Genomic DNA, 16,293 nt, shown 5'->3' on the forward strand with positions numbered 1-16,293 from the left:
GAAGAGGGGGATGAAGACGACTCGGAGGCAGGAGTAGATGAGGAGGTGGGTCCCTCGCCAGTCATAGGGCAGGGCTGCCAAGATCTGTAAGAGAAAGCCAGAAGCATGGCAGCCACAGTGGATGTGGTGCCCGGCCAGGGTGCCAGCAGGCAGAACAATGCAAGTCAGCAAACATGTACAAGTAACCATGTACAGGGCACTCTGCTAGGCACTCAGGGAAGATACAAAGTTCAGATAAGACACTATCCCTGTCCTCAGGTTGCTTAGGGTCTAGTAGGGGGAATAAGACAAAAACATAAATAACTATTATACAGAATACTGAAGAAGACAGGCCGTGTTGCCTAATGGTTAGGGAGCCCACCTTGAAGCCAGGAAAACTTGAGAGACTGTGCAAGATACAAATAGGTTGGGAGGAGCAAGAGGGCATTCCAGAGAAAGAAATGATAACAATTAAGCAGGAAAATATTGAAAGCATCTCTCTCCCAAGAGAGACTAGATTTAGGGGCTAGAGTTAATCCTGAAGCTAGGAAGACCTGCGTTCAGATCCCAACTGTGACACATATTAACTGTGTGGCTCTGGGCCGCACTTGACTTCTCATTCTCTGGGTAACCCTCTAAGCCTATGTTTCAGCAAAGGTAATGCCCTTCATGGGGCAGCTAGGTGGCATAGTAGATACAGTGCCTGGCCTGGAGTCAGGAAGACTCATCTTTTTGAGTTCAAATCCAGCTTCAGGCACTTACTAGCTGTGTGACCCTGGGCAAGTCACTGTTTGCCTCAGTTTCCTTATCTGTAAAATGAGCTGGAGAAGGAAATGGCAAACCACTCCAGTATTTCTGCCAAGAAAACCCCAAAATGGGGTCATGAAGAGTTGGACACGACTAACAATAGCAACGCAGAAGGAAGATTAGAATGGCAGCGTTGTGAAGGGTGGACTGAAGAGAGTGTGGTCAGGATGATCTGTGGGGTGTCCACTGAATAGTCAAAGGACCAGGGGCTTAGAGCTGGAAGGGACCTTTGAGGTTATTTAGTCCAACCCCTTATTTTATAGTAGGGAAACTGAGGCCCCCAAAGTGAAGTGACTTGCCCAAGGTCACACAGTGGCCATTTGAATTGATTTGAACCCAGGATTTGAACCCAGGACCTCTGATTCCAAGCCTCAAATACCGGATTGGACTGCACCATGCCTTCGTCCAGGGTAGGGCTGCTTCAGAGAGGCAGATGCTTCAGTGCTGGGCATCTGAGCTCTAGAACATAAAGTGGAAGGACCTACCTGTGGCCTCAAGGTCACATGTGGCCCTCTAGGTCCTCAAGTGCAGCCTTTTGACTGAATCCAAACTTCACAGAACAAATCCCGTTAGTAAAAGGATTTGTTCTGTAAAACCCAGACTCAGTCAAAAGGTTGCATCCAAGGAAGAGAAGGCCATGTATGGCCTCGAGGCCACAGGTTTCCCACCCCTGACTAGGTTCTAGGACGATGCTGCAAATTGTCGAATTACTCTCCTATGGAAAACTGGAGTCTATTCATGTCCAGCTTCGAGTCCCACTCCCTTGGCTTATGAGGACTAGAGTCTTAGAGCCAAATAGAACAAGATTCTTTAGCTTATTACTGGTCAACCAAAGTCAAGATTTAGGGATTTTTTTGGTTGGTTGGTTGGTTGTTTTGGAGGGGGAAGGCAGGGCAATTGGGGTTAAGTGACTTCCCCAAGGTCACACAGCTAGTAAGTGTGTCAAGTGTCTGAGGCCGAATTTGAACCCGGGTCCTCCTGACTCCAGGGCCGGTGCTCTACTCACTGTGCCACCTGGCTGCCCCTTGAAATCAGGATTTAGATCAATCACAGAAAGGGACCCAAGAACAGTAACCTATTATGGACAAACTCCCTTCTCTTTACTTGTGATTCTTATAGAGCCCTGGGAGTCAGGCAGGCTCTGCAATATTATCCTCATTTTTTTTTCAGCTGAGGAAATTGAGGAGTTAGAGCAGTAGGTGACCCACCCAAAAGCCCCCAGTAGAAGCAAGATCTGAGTTCAGGTTTACCCAGTTCAAGGTCAGTAGTTTTCCTCTGAACTATCCTGGCTCTCAGTAATGGCATACTGAGGGCTGCCACTTGTTCTTCCTCCCAATATCTCTCCCACTAACTTGTCTCGGAACATGACATTGATTTTTTTTAAATTTAAATTTCTGGTTCTAGCTTCTTTCCCTCCCTCCAATCCCCTCCCCCATCCACTGAGAAGGAAAGAAAGACGATCCTCATTGTGCACATACCATCAAGTACATGACATTCCTAAAAGCCTTATGCAGACACATGCATTATATGTCCCTGCCCTCATGATGGGAGAGGAGGAGGCTAGTCTAACCAGCGTATGGCTTTATGTTATCTGAGAGGGATAATATAGTTAGTTTATCTGGTTAGCTCATAACTTATGCTTCACCTAAGAAAAAATAGGGCCTTGAAGAGATGGGGCAGAAGAGGGATGAAGTATTGCTAGGGAAGAGGTAGAGGGAGGTCTGAAAGATGGGGTATTACTGCAGGAGTAGTGGGGGAAGGAAGAAAGGGCATTGGTGCTTCTGGGATCCTATCCTATGCCCAGTTGGCATGCCAATCTACAATAAGGTGACGAACTTACCTCTCCCAAGGCATTTGTGTTTTAATGCAGGTCTCCCGCAAACTGAAAACCTGGGTGGAAAGGCAGAATTCTAGGTCTTGGAAGACCTAAATTTGGGTCGGAATGTGGAGATAATTCATATGGGATGGTCTTCCCAGTATCTGTCAAATCAGAATATGTAGGTGGCCATCTACTTCACCAACGTATATAAGGCCACCGAGGGCCAGAGAAGTTGGCAGTTCAACCTATTTGGAGCTTCCTTGTATAAGGCCCCTTTCACTAGGCTCAGTCTCAGTCTGATGTGCTTCCTCTGCCCGGGCCCTGGGTCCTACCTTGCCCACAAAGTCAGAGAGGTTGAATATGGCCATAACGAGGATCGGGAGCCACTCGCCGAGAGTGCAGTTGCGGATCTCCGATTCCAGCCCAGGAAAGAGGCACAGCGTGATGAAGTAGGACATTGCTATGGAGAGCATGTAGGCCCAGATCACCCGGGACACCACATAGCGTTGCAGCATCATGGCTGGTAGGAGGAAACACCCAAAGCGCTTATCATCAGCGTGTCCTCTCTATCACAGACTCACAGAACATTTGAATCCAAAAGCACTGCAGAGACCACCGAGTCCAAACTTCTCATTTTACAAAAGAGGAGATAAATTCATACAGGGTCACTTGGTGGTTAAGCCAGAACTTGGACCCAGTTCTAGAAGGAACGGATCCTTCAAAGTCAAGTGGTCTTTCCATCAACTCCACAGAATTGAGGATATAAGCCGTGGTTGCTGCCTGGTCTCTGTGGGACCCACTTAGTAGCAGTTAGGCCTAGAAGGGCCCTCGGAGATTATCTGGTTCAGCCCTCTCATTTACAAATAGGGAAACTAAGGTCCTGAAAAGTGAAGCCACTTACCCAGGGTTATACAGCTAATTAATGGCAAAATCAAGTCTACAGTGCCTCTGGTTCAGAATCTTTTTGGAGGAATACATCCCTCAAAACGGGGCTTTGGTGGCTCAGGAGTGGCATCTGAGTTGGCAAGGGCTAAGACCACTTAAGAATAGGATGGTGTAGAGTTGTCCAGGCATCATTCAAGGAGACACCGACATAACCCCAGGATGATTTCAACTCCTACACCAGGGCTATCCAAAATACGGCCCACGGGCTGCATGAGGCCCACAGTGCGATTTTATGCGGCCCATCTGTGGGTTTTAATTTTCATGAACGAAAAAATAAAATAATAATTTGCACGGAATGCGTGTTAGATTTTTTAATTCCATCACTAATAAATAATCTCATGGGTGTTAATTTTCTCTGGTGTTTTTAAGTAGTATTACCGATGGAACATGTCTCACGGAATTTTCAATCCATCTGTGGGATGCGTTCCATCTGTACGATGTAGACTAGTCAGTCTGCACCTACCTTTATACTGTTGTGCTGTCACTTTGTTGTTTTGTGTTTGCTTTCGTGCTTTGCGCCTTCGCCTGCCGTACTGATGACCCACGTTCCCCCACTTTCTATTAGTGTACTGTATTTTTTATGCTGGGTGCGGCCCTCAAATAATTATTTTATTTTAATGCAGCCCTAAGATAACCTAAGGTTGGACAGCCCCGTCCTACATGGACATGTGGTCTCTTCCATCCCCTCCGACTTCTCCACATGAATGTGTGTGAGAGGTGAGGAGGGGCAGATGTTGCTAAGCCCCGGACAAGAATAACTGCCTTGCTAATCTGGCGGGAGAAAGAAGGCGACAAAAGGAGGGTCTCTTTTGGGATGGCCCCATGAAAAGCAGTGACAGGGCCCTTCAGCATTGATGCTAACGGGAAGAATGATGAGCCGTTCTGTCTCTTCTCCCACTCTCCTCCTGTTCCCAACTCTCTCTCTATTCCTTACCCTCCAGCCCAATTGGGACGGACACTCTTTGCCTTACCTCGGAAGTTGGGCCAGCTCCTCTTGAACTTGGGCAGAGGGACATCAAATCTCATGTAGGTCCCACCGCCAGCCAGCTCAGCCTCATGGCCCACACTGCCCTGAGGGGAACCCCCTGGGCCATGATGCCGATCCTCCTGAAAGGGTGGGGGAGATGGGGAAGAAAGGGAAAAAGGGAGTCAGGGTAAGCATGATCCTGGGGGAAGGGGCCACCAGCATGCCCTCAAAGAGATCCTTGCATCCTAGAACATCAGAGCCAGAAGGGACATTAGACATCCTCTAGGTGAACCCTATCATTAAAAAAAAAAAGATTTTTATTTATATTCTACACTTAACAATGGGGGCATTTGCATATTCATAGCAGAATAGAGAAAAGAACATTGTACATGAAATTTCAGATCTCTATTAGGTACATCTTGCTTTTCTTTAAATGGATATAATACATTTAACCTGTAGCTTTCAAAGAGGTGCTGCTTGTCTAGACTTCCTTCTGTATTTTTCTTACTATTCAAAAAAGAAGATGTCTCTATGAACTTTTCTTTCTTTCCTCTTTTTTTTTTGTTACCCTATTCTAATCCTCCCTCACCTTTCTACTTCTTGCATTGGATAAAAAGGAAAAACAAAGCAAAACAAAAAACAAAGGCTTTTTGAAAAAAAAAAATTTTAAATTTCCAAAATTGGTCACGTCTAAAAGCATATACGTCATTCTGCATCTGAAGTCCATTGCCTCTCTGTCAAAAAGTGTTACCTCTCTCCCCTCATTTTGTAGAGGATAGAGCTGAGGCCCAGAGTGGGGCACCAATTTCCTGGAAACCCTCATTATAATTGGGAGAAAAGGAGCAGAGGAGGTAGGACAACCTTCTCAGACTAGACTGAGAAAATCCCCACTGGCTCAGGTGACTAGAGAGAGTTTCCTGAGATTTGGTCATATTACTTCTCTGCTCAAAAATCATCAGAACCTCCCAACTTAGGAAAGTTCATTTAACGGCCCCCTATTTCTGTAATAGTGTCCCTCCTCATGTCTGCCCGCTGGTGTCCCTGGCTTCCTTTAAGGCCCAACTAAAATCCCACCTTCTGCATTAAGCCTTCCCCAACCCCTCTTAATTCCAGCGCCTTCCCTCCATTAATTATTTCCTATTTATTCTCTCTCTCTCTCTCTCTCACCCCCCCTCCATATATATGTGTGTGTGTATATTTGTATACATATATATATATATATAAATATGTGTATATTTGTTTACATGTTGTCTCCCCCATTAGATTGTACACTCTTTGAGTATAGGGACTGTCTTTTGCCTCTTTTTATATCCCCAGTTCTTAGCATACATGGTGCCTGGCACATAGTAAGCATTTAACAAATATTTATTGATTGGAAAAAAGTTAACTTAGTAAAGTTCTTACTCCTCTGCTTGGCATGCAAAGCTCTTTGCAACCTGGTACCAATCTCTTTTGTTTTTCCAAATTAAAAAAATTAACATATTTTGTTTCTCCCCCCCCCACACTTTTTAAATGTTTTATCAATCTTCTTTTACATCAATATCACTTCTTAATGACTCCACACTTCCCCCATAAGACTTGCCCTTGTACAGTCAAGCGAACCAAACCCACACATTGGCCATGCGTGAACATGCATGCCTCTTTTTGCACCTGTGGTCCACCACCTCTCTGCTGAGACCTAGGAGATATATTAGCCTTAGGAAGTCATGCCAATGTTTTCTTTCAGATTGATCATAGGCTATTCCTTTCTGTAAAGCCAAACTGGACATGTCCCTCCCTCCTAAACACACCCTTCGCCTTCTTGTTGGAGATGTTTCCTCTGTTCCCTATCCCCCTGTTGAATTCCTACCAGACCTTTTAAAATCTAACTCCTCTCCAAAGCTTTCTTAGATGTGTCCCCCGATCAATAACCTTTCCCTCATATTTCACCTAGTGATCATTTCATATCTTTCTTCTTTTGCCTTTCTTTATATTCGCTGTTCTCAGCATATTGTAAATGCTTAATGAATGTTTGTTAACTGACTGACTTCATAAGATCATAGATTCAGAGCCAGAAGACATCTTAGATGTCACCTAGTCCAACCCTTTCAAATGAGACAACCTAAAATGTTTTGCAAACCTTAAAGAGTTTAGTTAGTTTTATTTTCATAAATGAGAAACTGAGACCCAGAAATGACTTGGTCAAAGTCACCCAAGTAGTAAGAAGCAAAGCCAGGATCCAAAATCCTGCATCATATAATATTAAAGTTATCAGCATTTGTGACTTATCCCTTTGCTAGAATGTGAGCCCTGCAAGGGCAGGCAACTTGCCTGAATGGAACTTTGCATCTCCTGGAGGCAGCATGGCACAGCAGTGGTTTCCTCTGTCTGCAATATCCCATGCCACCCTATTGAATTCCTCACAGCAGAGTAGTGACTCTGGAGTCTGAGGACCTGGCTTCAAGCCCTGGCTCTCTCACCTGTGTGACCTTGGACCAGTCACTCAACTTCTCTGGGCCTCAGTTTGTTCATCTGTAAAATGGGGTGGTGGTGGACTGAATAGCTTCTGAGGTCCCTTTGAGCTCTAGAGCTAAGGCGCCTAATGCTGGATTTCAGGAATTCGGGTTAAAGGTATTGTTCGCTTGCCCACACTGCTATGCAGAAAGGACAGGAATTGCTCTGGTGGGGAGAGGAGAAAAGGTCCCATAAAGGACACCATGGTACAGGGGGAAGGATGCTGGGCTTTGGAGGCAAAGGATGTTTCATGGTGTCCTGGGTGGAGGGATGGATCTGCAGTCAGGAAGCTCTGGGTTCGAGTCCTTCCTCAGACACATACAATCTGCATGACCCTGGAAAGTCACTTATCCTCTTGGGGCCTCAGTGAATGCATCTGGAAAATGAGGAGGTCGGACTAAACAGCCCCTAAAGTCTCTAAAATCCAAGCTCTTTCGGCCGCGAGCCTTTCAAAGCAGGGACAGGCAGGAGTATCACCTCCAGCCACCACTAGATGGCATCCCATGCTTAGCAGGAACAGCTGTGCAGCCTCCTCTGATCCGACTAATTGGGATACAGCTGTGGTGGGACCGGAGCAAAGTCCCCGCTTTCAAATGAGCGATCTGCTTAGCCCAGCAAACGTTCCCTCGGTGCCCATCGGCGGGGATGCCCTCATACATCCTCCTCGAGTTAGAGATCTCCCACCCGCTCACATGGTCCGCCAGCTGATAAATAAGCCTCTCAGGCCAGATGGGCAGGAGGCTGGGGCAGACTGGTCCTCTTTGTCACCTCCCATCCACAGAGCCCTGGGGTTGGGGCCACCGGAGGCAAGCTCAGTCTCAGCTTCGAAGAGGACTCGAGTCTGGAGGCAGAGCTATTGCCAGGGATTTCCAGGCTTCAGAGACATAGCCAGCATTTGGCCTAGACTCTGTCCCCTTTGGGGGCTTGTATGGTATGGTGGAGTAAAAACAAACACTGGCTGTGGAGTCAGAGCACCTGAGATCAAATCCTGCCTGATGCTTATCCACCCACGTAGTTTATGCTTTTAAAACCCTTCATAACCTGGCCCGTTCCTAACTGGCCTGACCACGGTCACTCTTCTATTTGATAAACTCCAGTGGCTCCCTATTGCCTCCAGGATCTAACAGAAAATGCTCTTTTGGCATTTAAAGCCCTTGGCTTTCCAGTCTTCTTACACTTCACTCCCCTCCTCATACTCTAGGTTCTAGCAACATTGGCTTCCTCGCTCTTCCTCAAACATGGCGGACATCTCCCAACTCTGGCCATTTTCCCCATGCAAGGAATGTTTCCCTCTTAATCTCCATCTGCTGGCTTCTCTGGCTTCCTTCAAGTCCCAGGTAAAATCTCACCTTCTACAAGAAGCCTTTACTGTGCCCCCTTAATCTTACTGCTTTCCCTCTGTGACTACCTCCAGTTTATCCTGCATATATCTTGTTTGCATATAGTTATTTGCATTCTGTTTCCCCCATTAGACAGTGAGTTCCTTGGCCAGGGAGGGGCGGGGTGGAAACTGTCTTTTGTTTTTTTTTGAATCCTCAGTGCTTAGCACAGTGTCTGGCAAAGAGAAGGTACTTAATACTTTTTGATTTGTTGACTTTGTAACTCAGGAGGAGTTATTTAACCTCTCTGTGCCTCAGTTTCCTCATCTGCAAAATGAGGGAGTTAGACTAGATGGTTTCAGAGTTCCCTTGGAGTTCTAAAACTATCTTACGACCTATGATCCTATGACCTTGAGGCCTTCCTAGGGATAACTAGGGATAGCTGTGCATGGATAGGACCTGCTAATTTCATTGCTGTAGAGAACTCCCCAAAGAGGAAACTCTCTCTACCAGTAGAGGTCAGCACCTTCTTTGCAACTTATAGTCTCAGTTGTCTCAACTCCAAGTGACTTTCCCAGGGTCACAAAGTCAGTATGTGTTTGGAGGAAGGATTTGAACCCAGGTCTTCCCAGGACCAATGCTAGATCTTGAGATAGTATTTGTAAAATGCTTGGCACATGGTAAGTTAGTTGTTGTTAATATTATCTCTATCCACTATGGCACACTGTCTCTTAGGCAAAAAACAATTTTATTATTTATACTTTTTAATGTATAAAATAATGAAGGTACTTTTTATAACTTGTTTTTGAACAACCTCCTCTCTGCTCCTCCCAACCTATTTGCACACTGAACACTCCTCCCATTAGAATATAAGTCCTCGGAGGAAAGGAACTGTTTCATTTTTGTCTTTATAGTCCCAGCACCTAGTACACCCACACACCTACTATGTGTTTTGCACATAGTAGCCCTTCACTAAATGTTCAACAAATTGACTCTTCCCTATTCCTCAAGGCCCAGCCTCCACAACATCTTGTTTCTCTAAATACCCCTGCAGTTACAATCCGCGCTGCACATTTTGGGGCTTCATTAGGTTCTGTCTGTAATCAATCTCCAATAATAGTAAGAAGTCACATGTATATAGCACTTGCTGGTTTGCAAAGGACTAATTATTGCCCATGAATTTATAATTTCATCTTTCCATTAATAATCAGTTCCCAGAAAGGGACCATGTCTTAGACTTCTTCGCGCAGTGGATAGAGTGCAGGAAGACTCATCTCCCTGAGTTCAAATCCAGCCTCAGACATTTATGAGCTGTGTGACTCTGGGCAAGTCACTTAAACTCTGCCTGCCTCAGTTTCCTCAACCGTAAAATGAGCTGGAGAAGGAAATGGCGAACCGCTCCAGTATCTTTGCCAAGAAAACCCCAAGTGGGGTCATGAAGAAGCAGACATGACTGAAACAACTGAATAATAATAACATCACAGGAATGGACACAGAAGTGCCCAATAAATACTTTAAAAAAGAGTTCTGAATGAAACATTAAGATCATCTCATCCAGCAATTCTGAGTGCGGTCTGGGGAACCCTGGGGGTCTTCGCGACCCTTGCTGGGGGTCCACAAGGTCTAAACTATTTTCCTAATAACACTAACACATTTTCATTGCTAATGCAATGAATATCAATAGATAGATCTCCCACAAACAAAAGCTCTTTGGGAGGATTCTCACTAATTTTGAAGAGCGGAAAGGGGTCCTGAGATGAAAAAGCTTGAGAACTGCTGATCTAATCTAATCAGCTCAAGCATGTCTAGAGGAAGGTAGCTAAGTGGGAATAGGGAAAATGGGTTGGATCTGGAGTCCCTGGACCTGGCTCTGCCATTCACTAGTTATGTGACTCAGTTTCCTCAACTGTAAAATGAGGGGTTGGACTAGATTACCTCTCCGGTCCCTTCTAGTTCTATATCTCGGGTTCAGTGATTTAGAGGGGACAAAGGGCAGCGTGGTTCAGTGGAAAGAAGGCTGGATTTGAGGTCAGAGGACTCGGGTTTGAACCTTGATTTTGTACTTAGTGGCTGGGAGGACATAGCTTACCTTCTCTAGAAAATGGAGTTAACTAGAGCAATGGTGCCAAACTCAAATAGTAATAGAGTGCATGGCATATTGACTAAGAAAACCACAAATTAACATCATCTAGGCTGCACTGTACTTTTAGTCATGTTGTTAAACATTTCCCAATTACACATTAATGTGGTTTGGTCAGTTTTGCACGAGTGTGTCAACTCTGGGAAAGGGGCTCTTCCGACTTGAAATCTATGATCCCACAGTAATGTCTCCTAGTTTTTGAAGGAACATCACCTAGAAGAGGGATCCAACTTATTTTATTTGGTCCCAGAGAACAAAGCTAGGTGCGAGGGTTGGAAGTTCAAAAGGAAAGAAACAAGCATTTATTAAGCACCTACTGCATGCTGGGCACTAAGCCCTTTACAGATATCTCATCTGATCCTTACAACAACCCTGGAAGGTAGGTGCAATAATTATCTCCATTTTGCAATTGAGGAAACTGAGGCTAACAGAGGTTAAGTGGTTTGCCCAGGGTCACATGACTAGCGAGTATCTAAAGCTGGATTTGAACTCAGGTCTTTCTGACTCCAGGCCCTGTGTTCTATCTACTGCACCACCTAGCTGCAAAGAAGCAAATGTAGGAGTGTCCAAAAGTCGAATATGCTTCTCTGGAAGGTGGTAGCTTACTCCTCATTGGAGATCTTCAAGCAAAGGCTGAATACCTATTTGCCAGGAATGTTGCAGAAGGGATTTTTTTTTCCAGGTATGGGTGGGAGGGTCAATGAGTTCCCTTCTGTGATTTCTTTTGGGGATAAAAATATCCTGATCATGAACAGATATGAAGAAGTATTGCTATCTGAACTAGTGACATTTAATAGTGAATTTCGAGTTTCCAATAATACCTTTCTTTCTGTCTTTCTGACGTAATGAACGGAGCATAGTACTTGAAGTCAGGAAGATCTGAGTTTGAATCTTGCCTCATACTTACTAGCTGTGTAATACTGGGTTCTATTCTCCTCACCTATAACATAGCAATAATAATGAAAATAATAACCTTACAAGGTTGTGATGAGGTCTCTATTTTATATATACATACATATACACACATACATATAGATACTGTGATGAGATAATACATATAAATGAGATTAGATGTACATATGTGTGCATACATATCAGAGAGAGTAAACCTTAAAGCAGTATGTATGTGTTATCATAGACTTTATTTCAAACCATCCCTGTGATTTAAGGCAGGGAAGCGCAGATGGGGAAATTGAGACTTTCAGGTTAAAGTGGAAAGGACCTTAGAGAAGCCTAGTTTAATTCTTTCATTTTATCAATGAGAAAACTGAGGTATAGAGGGGTTAAGTTACTTACCCAAGGTCACACAACTAATAAATACACAGCTGCGATTAGGAATATTTTCATCTGGGGTAAAAAACAGTTAGATGGATGGGTTGTGGAACTGGAAATCACTTAATATGATAATAATAATTTAACTCTGAATCTAGGCATACTAGAGAAAGGGAGGCGGTGGGAAGTCAGAGTCCGTAAGAAGGATCTCATGGAGGAGGAACCCAGAGCTGACAGAGGACCTCAGGGGAGTTCCAGGTACATGGATTTCCACAGGGAGGATCTGTATCCTCACAATGACTGGGTAGCGCATCCTGCATTCGCCAGGGTGGCCCACGGCAGCAAGCCAGTTAGGATTCTGGGTAAGCAGAGTGAGGATTTGAGATGCCCAACAGAGGGCTTTGTATCTGATCCTTGAAGCGATCCAAATCTAGATTTCTTTTCAGTATACCAGGGAGAGGAAATAACCATGAAGCCACCGTGTTAGCTGGGCAGCAGCAAAACCTAGGACAGCGATGATGTCTTCTGATTTTCAGAGGCCAATGTTGGAATACTGGGGAGGGGGCTTTCTGTACGTGAGCAGTGTGCATACAAGTGATACATAGAATTTTTTTTGAAGGGAAGTAATGTGTGTGTGTATGTGCATGTGTTTTGGGGGAGGCTCTATGGGAAGGGGGAGTAGTGTATAGGGAATAGCTTGTGTAATACAAATAACGTGTGTACTGGGGGTGTTTGTGTATTTCTCCTTGTGTAAGTTTATGGGGGCTGTGCGTGTTGGGGAGCAGTGCCTAAGTCTGAGGAAGGGAGGAGACGACTATCTCTATGGAAGGGCTCCTGCTTTTGGCTCCCAAATACTTACGAATCGCACTTCCTCGGCGATGACATCATGGTGCACTCGGTAGCCCGTGCCAGTGCCCACGCTGCCCTTGAGCTCTGGCGCGCCCTCCTGGGAGCGGGCAGTGTAGTAGCGCACAAAGCGGGTGCGCTTCACCAGCACGTGCAAGATCAGGCACATGAGCTCCATGCCGATGGAGATGAAGAAGAAAATGAACGTGTTCTCCTTCTCGTCCGACAGCAGCAGCTTGGTGAAGATGCGACTGAGAGAGATGATGACCCCAGCTGTGCCTGAGCGAGAGGGAGTTAGGCGTCAGATCGGGGTCTGGGGGAGCCTGAGCTGACCCTCCCCCCATTTATACACATCGCCGTTCCATGCAGGCAATCCCACTGGTACTTACACACTGACACCTCTACCCCGTGTCTCCACATACATCATGCTCAAATGTACACCCTGGGCTCTCTCCTCCACACAAGCACACACACTACTGTCCTCCAAAAACGGATGCACAGACCCTGAGCCCCCCCAGACTTACACACAGAGCAATGCACAAACACAGAACTTCCCCTCCCAAACTTTTACACAAACACACATAATGCCTACACATTGCTCACACAAAACAGGCATCCACAAACACACTAGTCCCACCATAAACATAAGCATTGTTTACACACACTGTACACACACCTCTCACAAACATATTAAAAAATATACAAGGTCTTTAAGCCAATTGCTTAAAACTGAACTAAGAATTTTGGAACAACTTGCACATAAGCAACAGCTCTAATGAGGGAATTTGTCAGTCAGTCAAGAGGCATTTATTAAGCACTTATGTGCCAGACAGACACTGTGCTAAGAGTGGGGACACACAAAGAAGCATGCAGAAAGATAGTCTCTGCCCTCAAGGAGCTCACAATTTAATGAAAGAGTCAGCTAGCAAACAGATATGTACAAATGAGCTCTAAACAGAATAGATGGGAAATAAAAGAGGAAAGACACTTAGAATTAAGAGGGGGTAGGGGGACGCTTTCCTGTGGAAGGTGGATTTTAGTTGAGACTTAAAGGAAGCCACAGAAGCCAGCAGGCAGAGATGAGGGAGAGCATTCCAGGGATGGGGGACAGCCAGAGGAAATGTCCAGAGCCGAGAGATGGGGTGTCTTGTTTGTGGCCCAGCCAGGAGGCCAGTGTCACTGGATCGAAGAGTATGTGTTGGGGAGTAAGGTGTTAGAAGATTGGAAAGGAGGGAGGGGGTGCTGGGTTTTGAAGGGCTTTGAATGATAGAGGATTTTGTATTTGGTCCTGGAGGTGTTAGGGAGCCACTGGAGTTTACTGGGTGGGGAGGTGGCTGAACAGAGGATTGATTGGAATGGGGAGGGACTTGAGGCAGGCAGACCCACCAGCAGGCTACTGTCTTGACTTGACTATGCATAGTTGTTACAAGGACTTTGGATTGGGGGGTAGGAGGGAAAGAAAATATTTTTAATTTTTAAAAAGCGCTTAAAATAGGAAAGGGAGCTACATGTGTGAAGTACTGCACGCCCTTTCAGATAAGGGCATCATATTGTTAGTTTTGCTTAATTGTTTTACTTGTTACAAGGCACAGGTCAGGGGAATCTGGAATTATTTGGAAAGTAAAAGCAAAACACATCATTAACTTAAAACTTAATTTAATTTAGTTATTTAAATTTGATTTAAATATTTAAATTAAAATAAATTAAATTTAGATATTTAAATGAAAATAAACAAATTAAAAAAAAACCTAACAGTCCTAATACAAACACTACTTACCCGCAAATGTACACACTGCTTACTCCACACAGTCTCTCACAAATATGCATTACTCTATACTACAGAAATATACTACTACTCTTCCCCACCACAGATATACACACTGCATGCACTCACAGTCCTCGACACAAGCTGTTCTCCCATAGACTGTCCCTCCACAAATCCCTAAACTGCTCCTCCCTGCTCCCCAAACTCACACATGCACACAAATTGAAGCCCACCCAAACTTGCCATGCCCTCAGACTGGAGCTGAGGTCTCATGCATTTCAGGAGAGGCTAAAGTTTTATGGGGGAGAGGGAGGGCAGAAAAGGGAGAGGGGAAGAAGGATGGGATCCTATGGAGTAGTGTGGTTTCACACTCCAATGGAAATGGGGACCACTAGACCCTAAGGATCCCCAAATATTGACTTAATTTTAAAAAGTTGTATTATCTAGATTTTATTTGTATTTTTATTTATTTTGTTAACTATTTCCTGATTGCATTTTAATCTGGTTTACGCTGCTCTTGAGAATGTTGTAGGTTTTGAGTGGCCTGGCCCTCAGGCTGAGTGTTTGATACCTCTGCTGTAGAACATGGGGACAGGACCCAAAATCCAGGTACTTCTGGCTCATCCTTATTACCTAACAGCTTGGTCAGGAAGGAGCTTGCAAATTTTTGCCAGTCTTCAGCAGGGAGGAAAGCAGTAGGAGCCAGAAACCTTGGACCCTGCCTTAGGACCTGGCCTTGTAGGAATCCTAGCCCAGCTTCTTCAAAGCCAGAATAGCCTCTCCCATTGGTTTCTGTACCCCACTACTCTATCCCCTACCCCTTCCCTAGTGTTCCCACATTGGTAACAAACAGGAGAGGCTTCAAGGTGACCTTTGCAAAAGGAAGTCACTTCAAATCACCTCAAATACATTTCCCACTTCCCATTTTCTACCCCACCTCCTGTCAGGGTAGACCAGGAGAGTGACCACGTGGGAGAAACCAAGCTAGGGGAGCCTGTGTTGATGTCTGATGGATGCAGATACTCACTCTCCCCCGTCATCACCCCCTGGGTGTACCTCTTGGGCAACATCCCTGTGTAACCGTAGAAGCTGGATTGCTGCACTTGAAGAGAGAGGGGAGGGTGAGAGAAGAGAAGAAAAAAAGATATGTTATTACTTCCCCCCATGGTGGAGCACTGGGAAAGGAGGGTGGAGACATCCAGGGAACTTCCCCTAGGTCATACCTGAAATCTCTGGAACTCTTTAATTAGTCCTGTAGACTAGTGGTTTCCAAACTATTTCAGTGATGCATTCCACCAGGAAAACATGTTTGAACATTCCCCCCATATGTGTATATTGACATTTATTAATTATATGTAACTGAAGCTTTGAACCTAAGCACTTGCATATGTGACTCTCCATATACAGATGTGTATGTAATCTGAGGCTCAAGCCTAGGCATTTGCAGAGGACTCTTCTCTGTGGTACAGAAAATGATTAGTCTCCAACACTGCCCTCCTTCAGGCATGGATAGTAATCATTCTCTCCACTCAGTGAGAAGAGTCCCATGCAAATACCTAGGCTTGAGCCTTGAGTTACATATATACCTGCACTTTCCTGTTAAGAATTATGTTCCCAGGTCAGTATTGTGGAAACACAATCAGGATAACACAAGATCTAGCAGCTTCTACATTAAGGGATAAGAGGGCTTGGAATAGGATATTCTGGAGGTCAAAGTAGCTATGATCAAAACCAAGAATCACCTACCCAGCAAAACCAAGTATAATACTTCAGGGGGAAAAATGAATATTCAAAGAAATAGAGGACTTTCAAGCATTCTTGATGAAAAGATCAGAGCTGAATAGAAAATTTGACTTTCAAATACAAGAATTAAGAGGAGCATGAAAAGGTAAACAGGAAAGAGAAATGTTAAAGGACTTATTAAAGTTGAACTGTTTATAT

At 44.8% G+C, this 16,293-nt stretch overlaps 1 protein-coding gene across 2 annotated transcripts in view; it reads right to left on the reverse strand.

The window, feature by feature from the left end:
* The window catches only part of SLC29A4 (solute carrier family 29 member 4), a 39,726-nt gene that overhangs the window by 971 nt on the left and 22,462 nt on the right, over positions 1-16,293 (reverse strand). Inside the window, exons 5-11 of one of the 2 annotated variants that reach the window (XM_036738740.1) lie at positions 15,380-15,454; positions 12,597-12,866; positions 9,474-9,491; positions 6,304-6,314; positions 4,522-4,603; positions 2,938-3,125; positions 1-84 (exon numbers count right to left, since the gene is read on the reverse strand). The exon at positions 1-84 is cut by the window's left edge and continues 157 nt beyond it. In XM_036738740.1, the coding sequence (XP_036594635.1) occupies positions 1-84; positions 2,938-3,125; positions 4,522-4,603; positions 6,304-6,314; positions 9,474-9,491; positions 12,597-12,866; positions 15,380-15,454 (728 nt within the window). Of the gene's footprint in view, positions 85-2,937; positions 3,126-4,521; positions 4,658-6,303; positions 6,315-9,473; positions 9,492-12,596; positions 12,867-15,379; positions 15,455-16,293 lie in introns of both variants that reach the window. The other variant, XM_036738732.1, reaches the window with a different exon arrangement.

This window comes from Trichosurus vulpecula, chromosome 1, assembly GCF_011100635.1.
Source record: "Trichosurus vulpecula isolate mTriVul1 chromosome 1, mTriVul1.pri, whole genome shotgun sequence".
NCBI lineage: Eukaryota > Metazoa > Chordata > Mammalia > Diprotodontia > Phalangeridae > Trichosurus > Trichosurus vulpecula.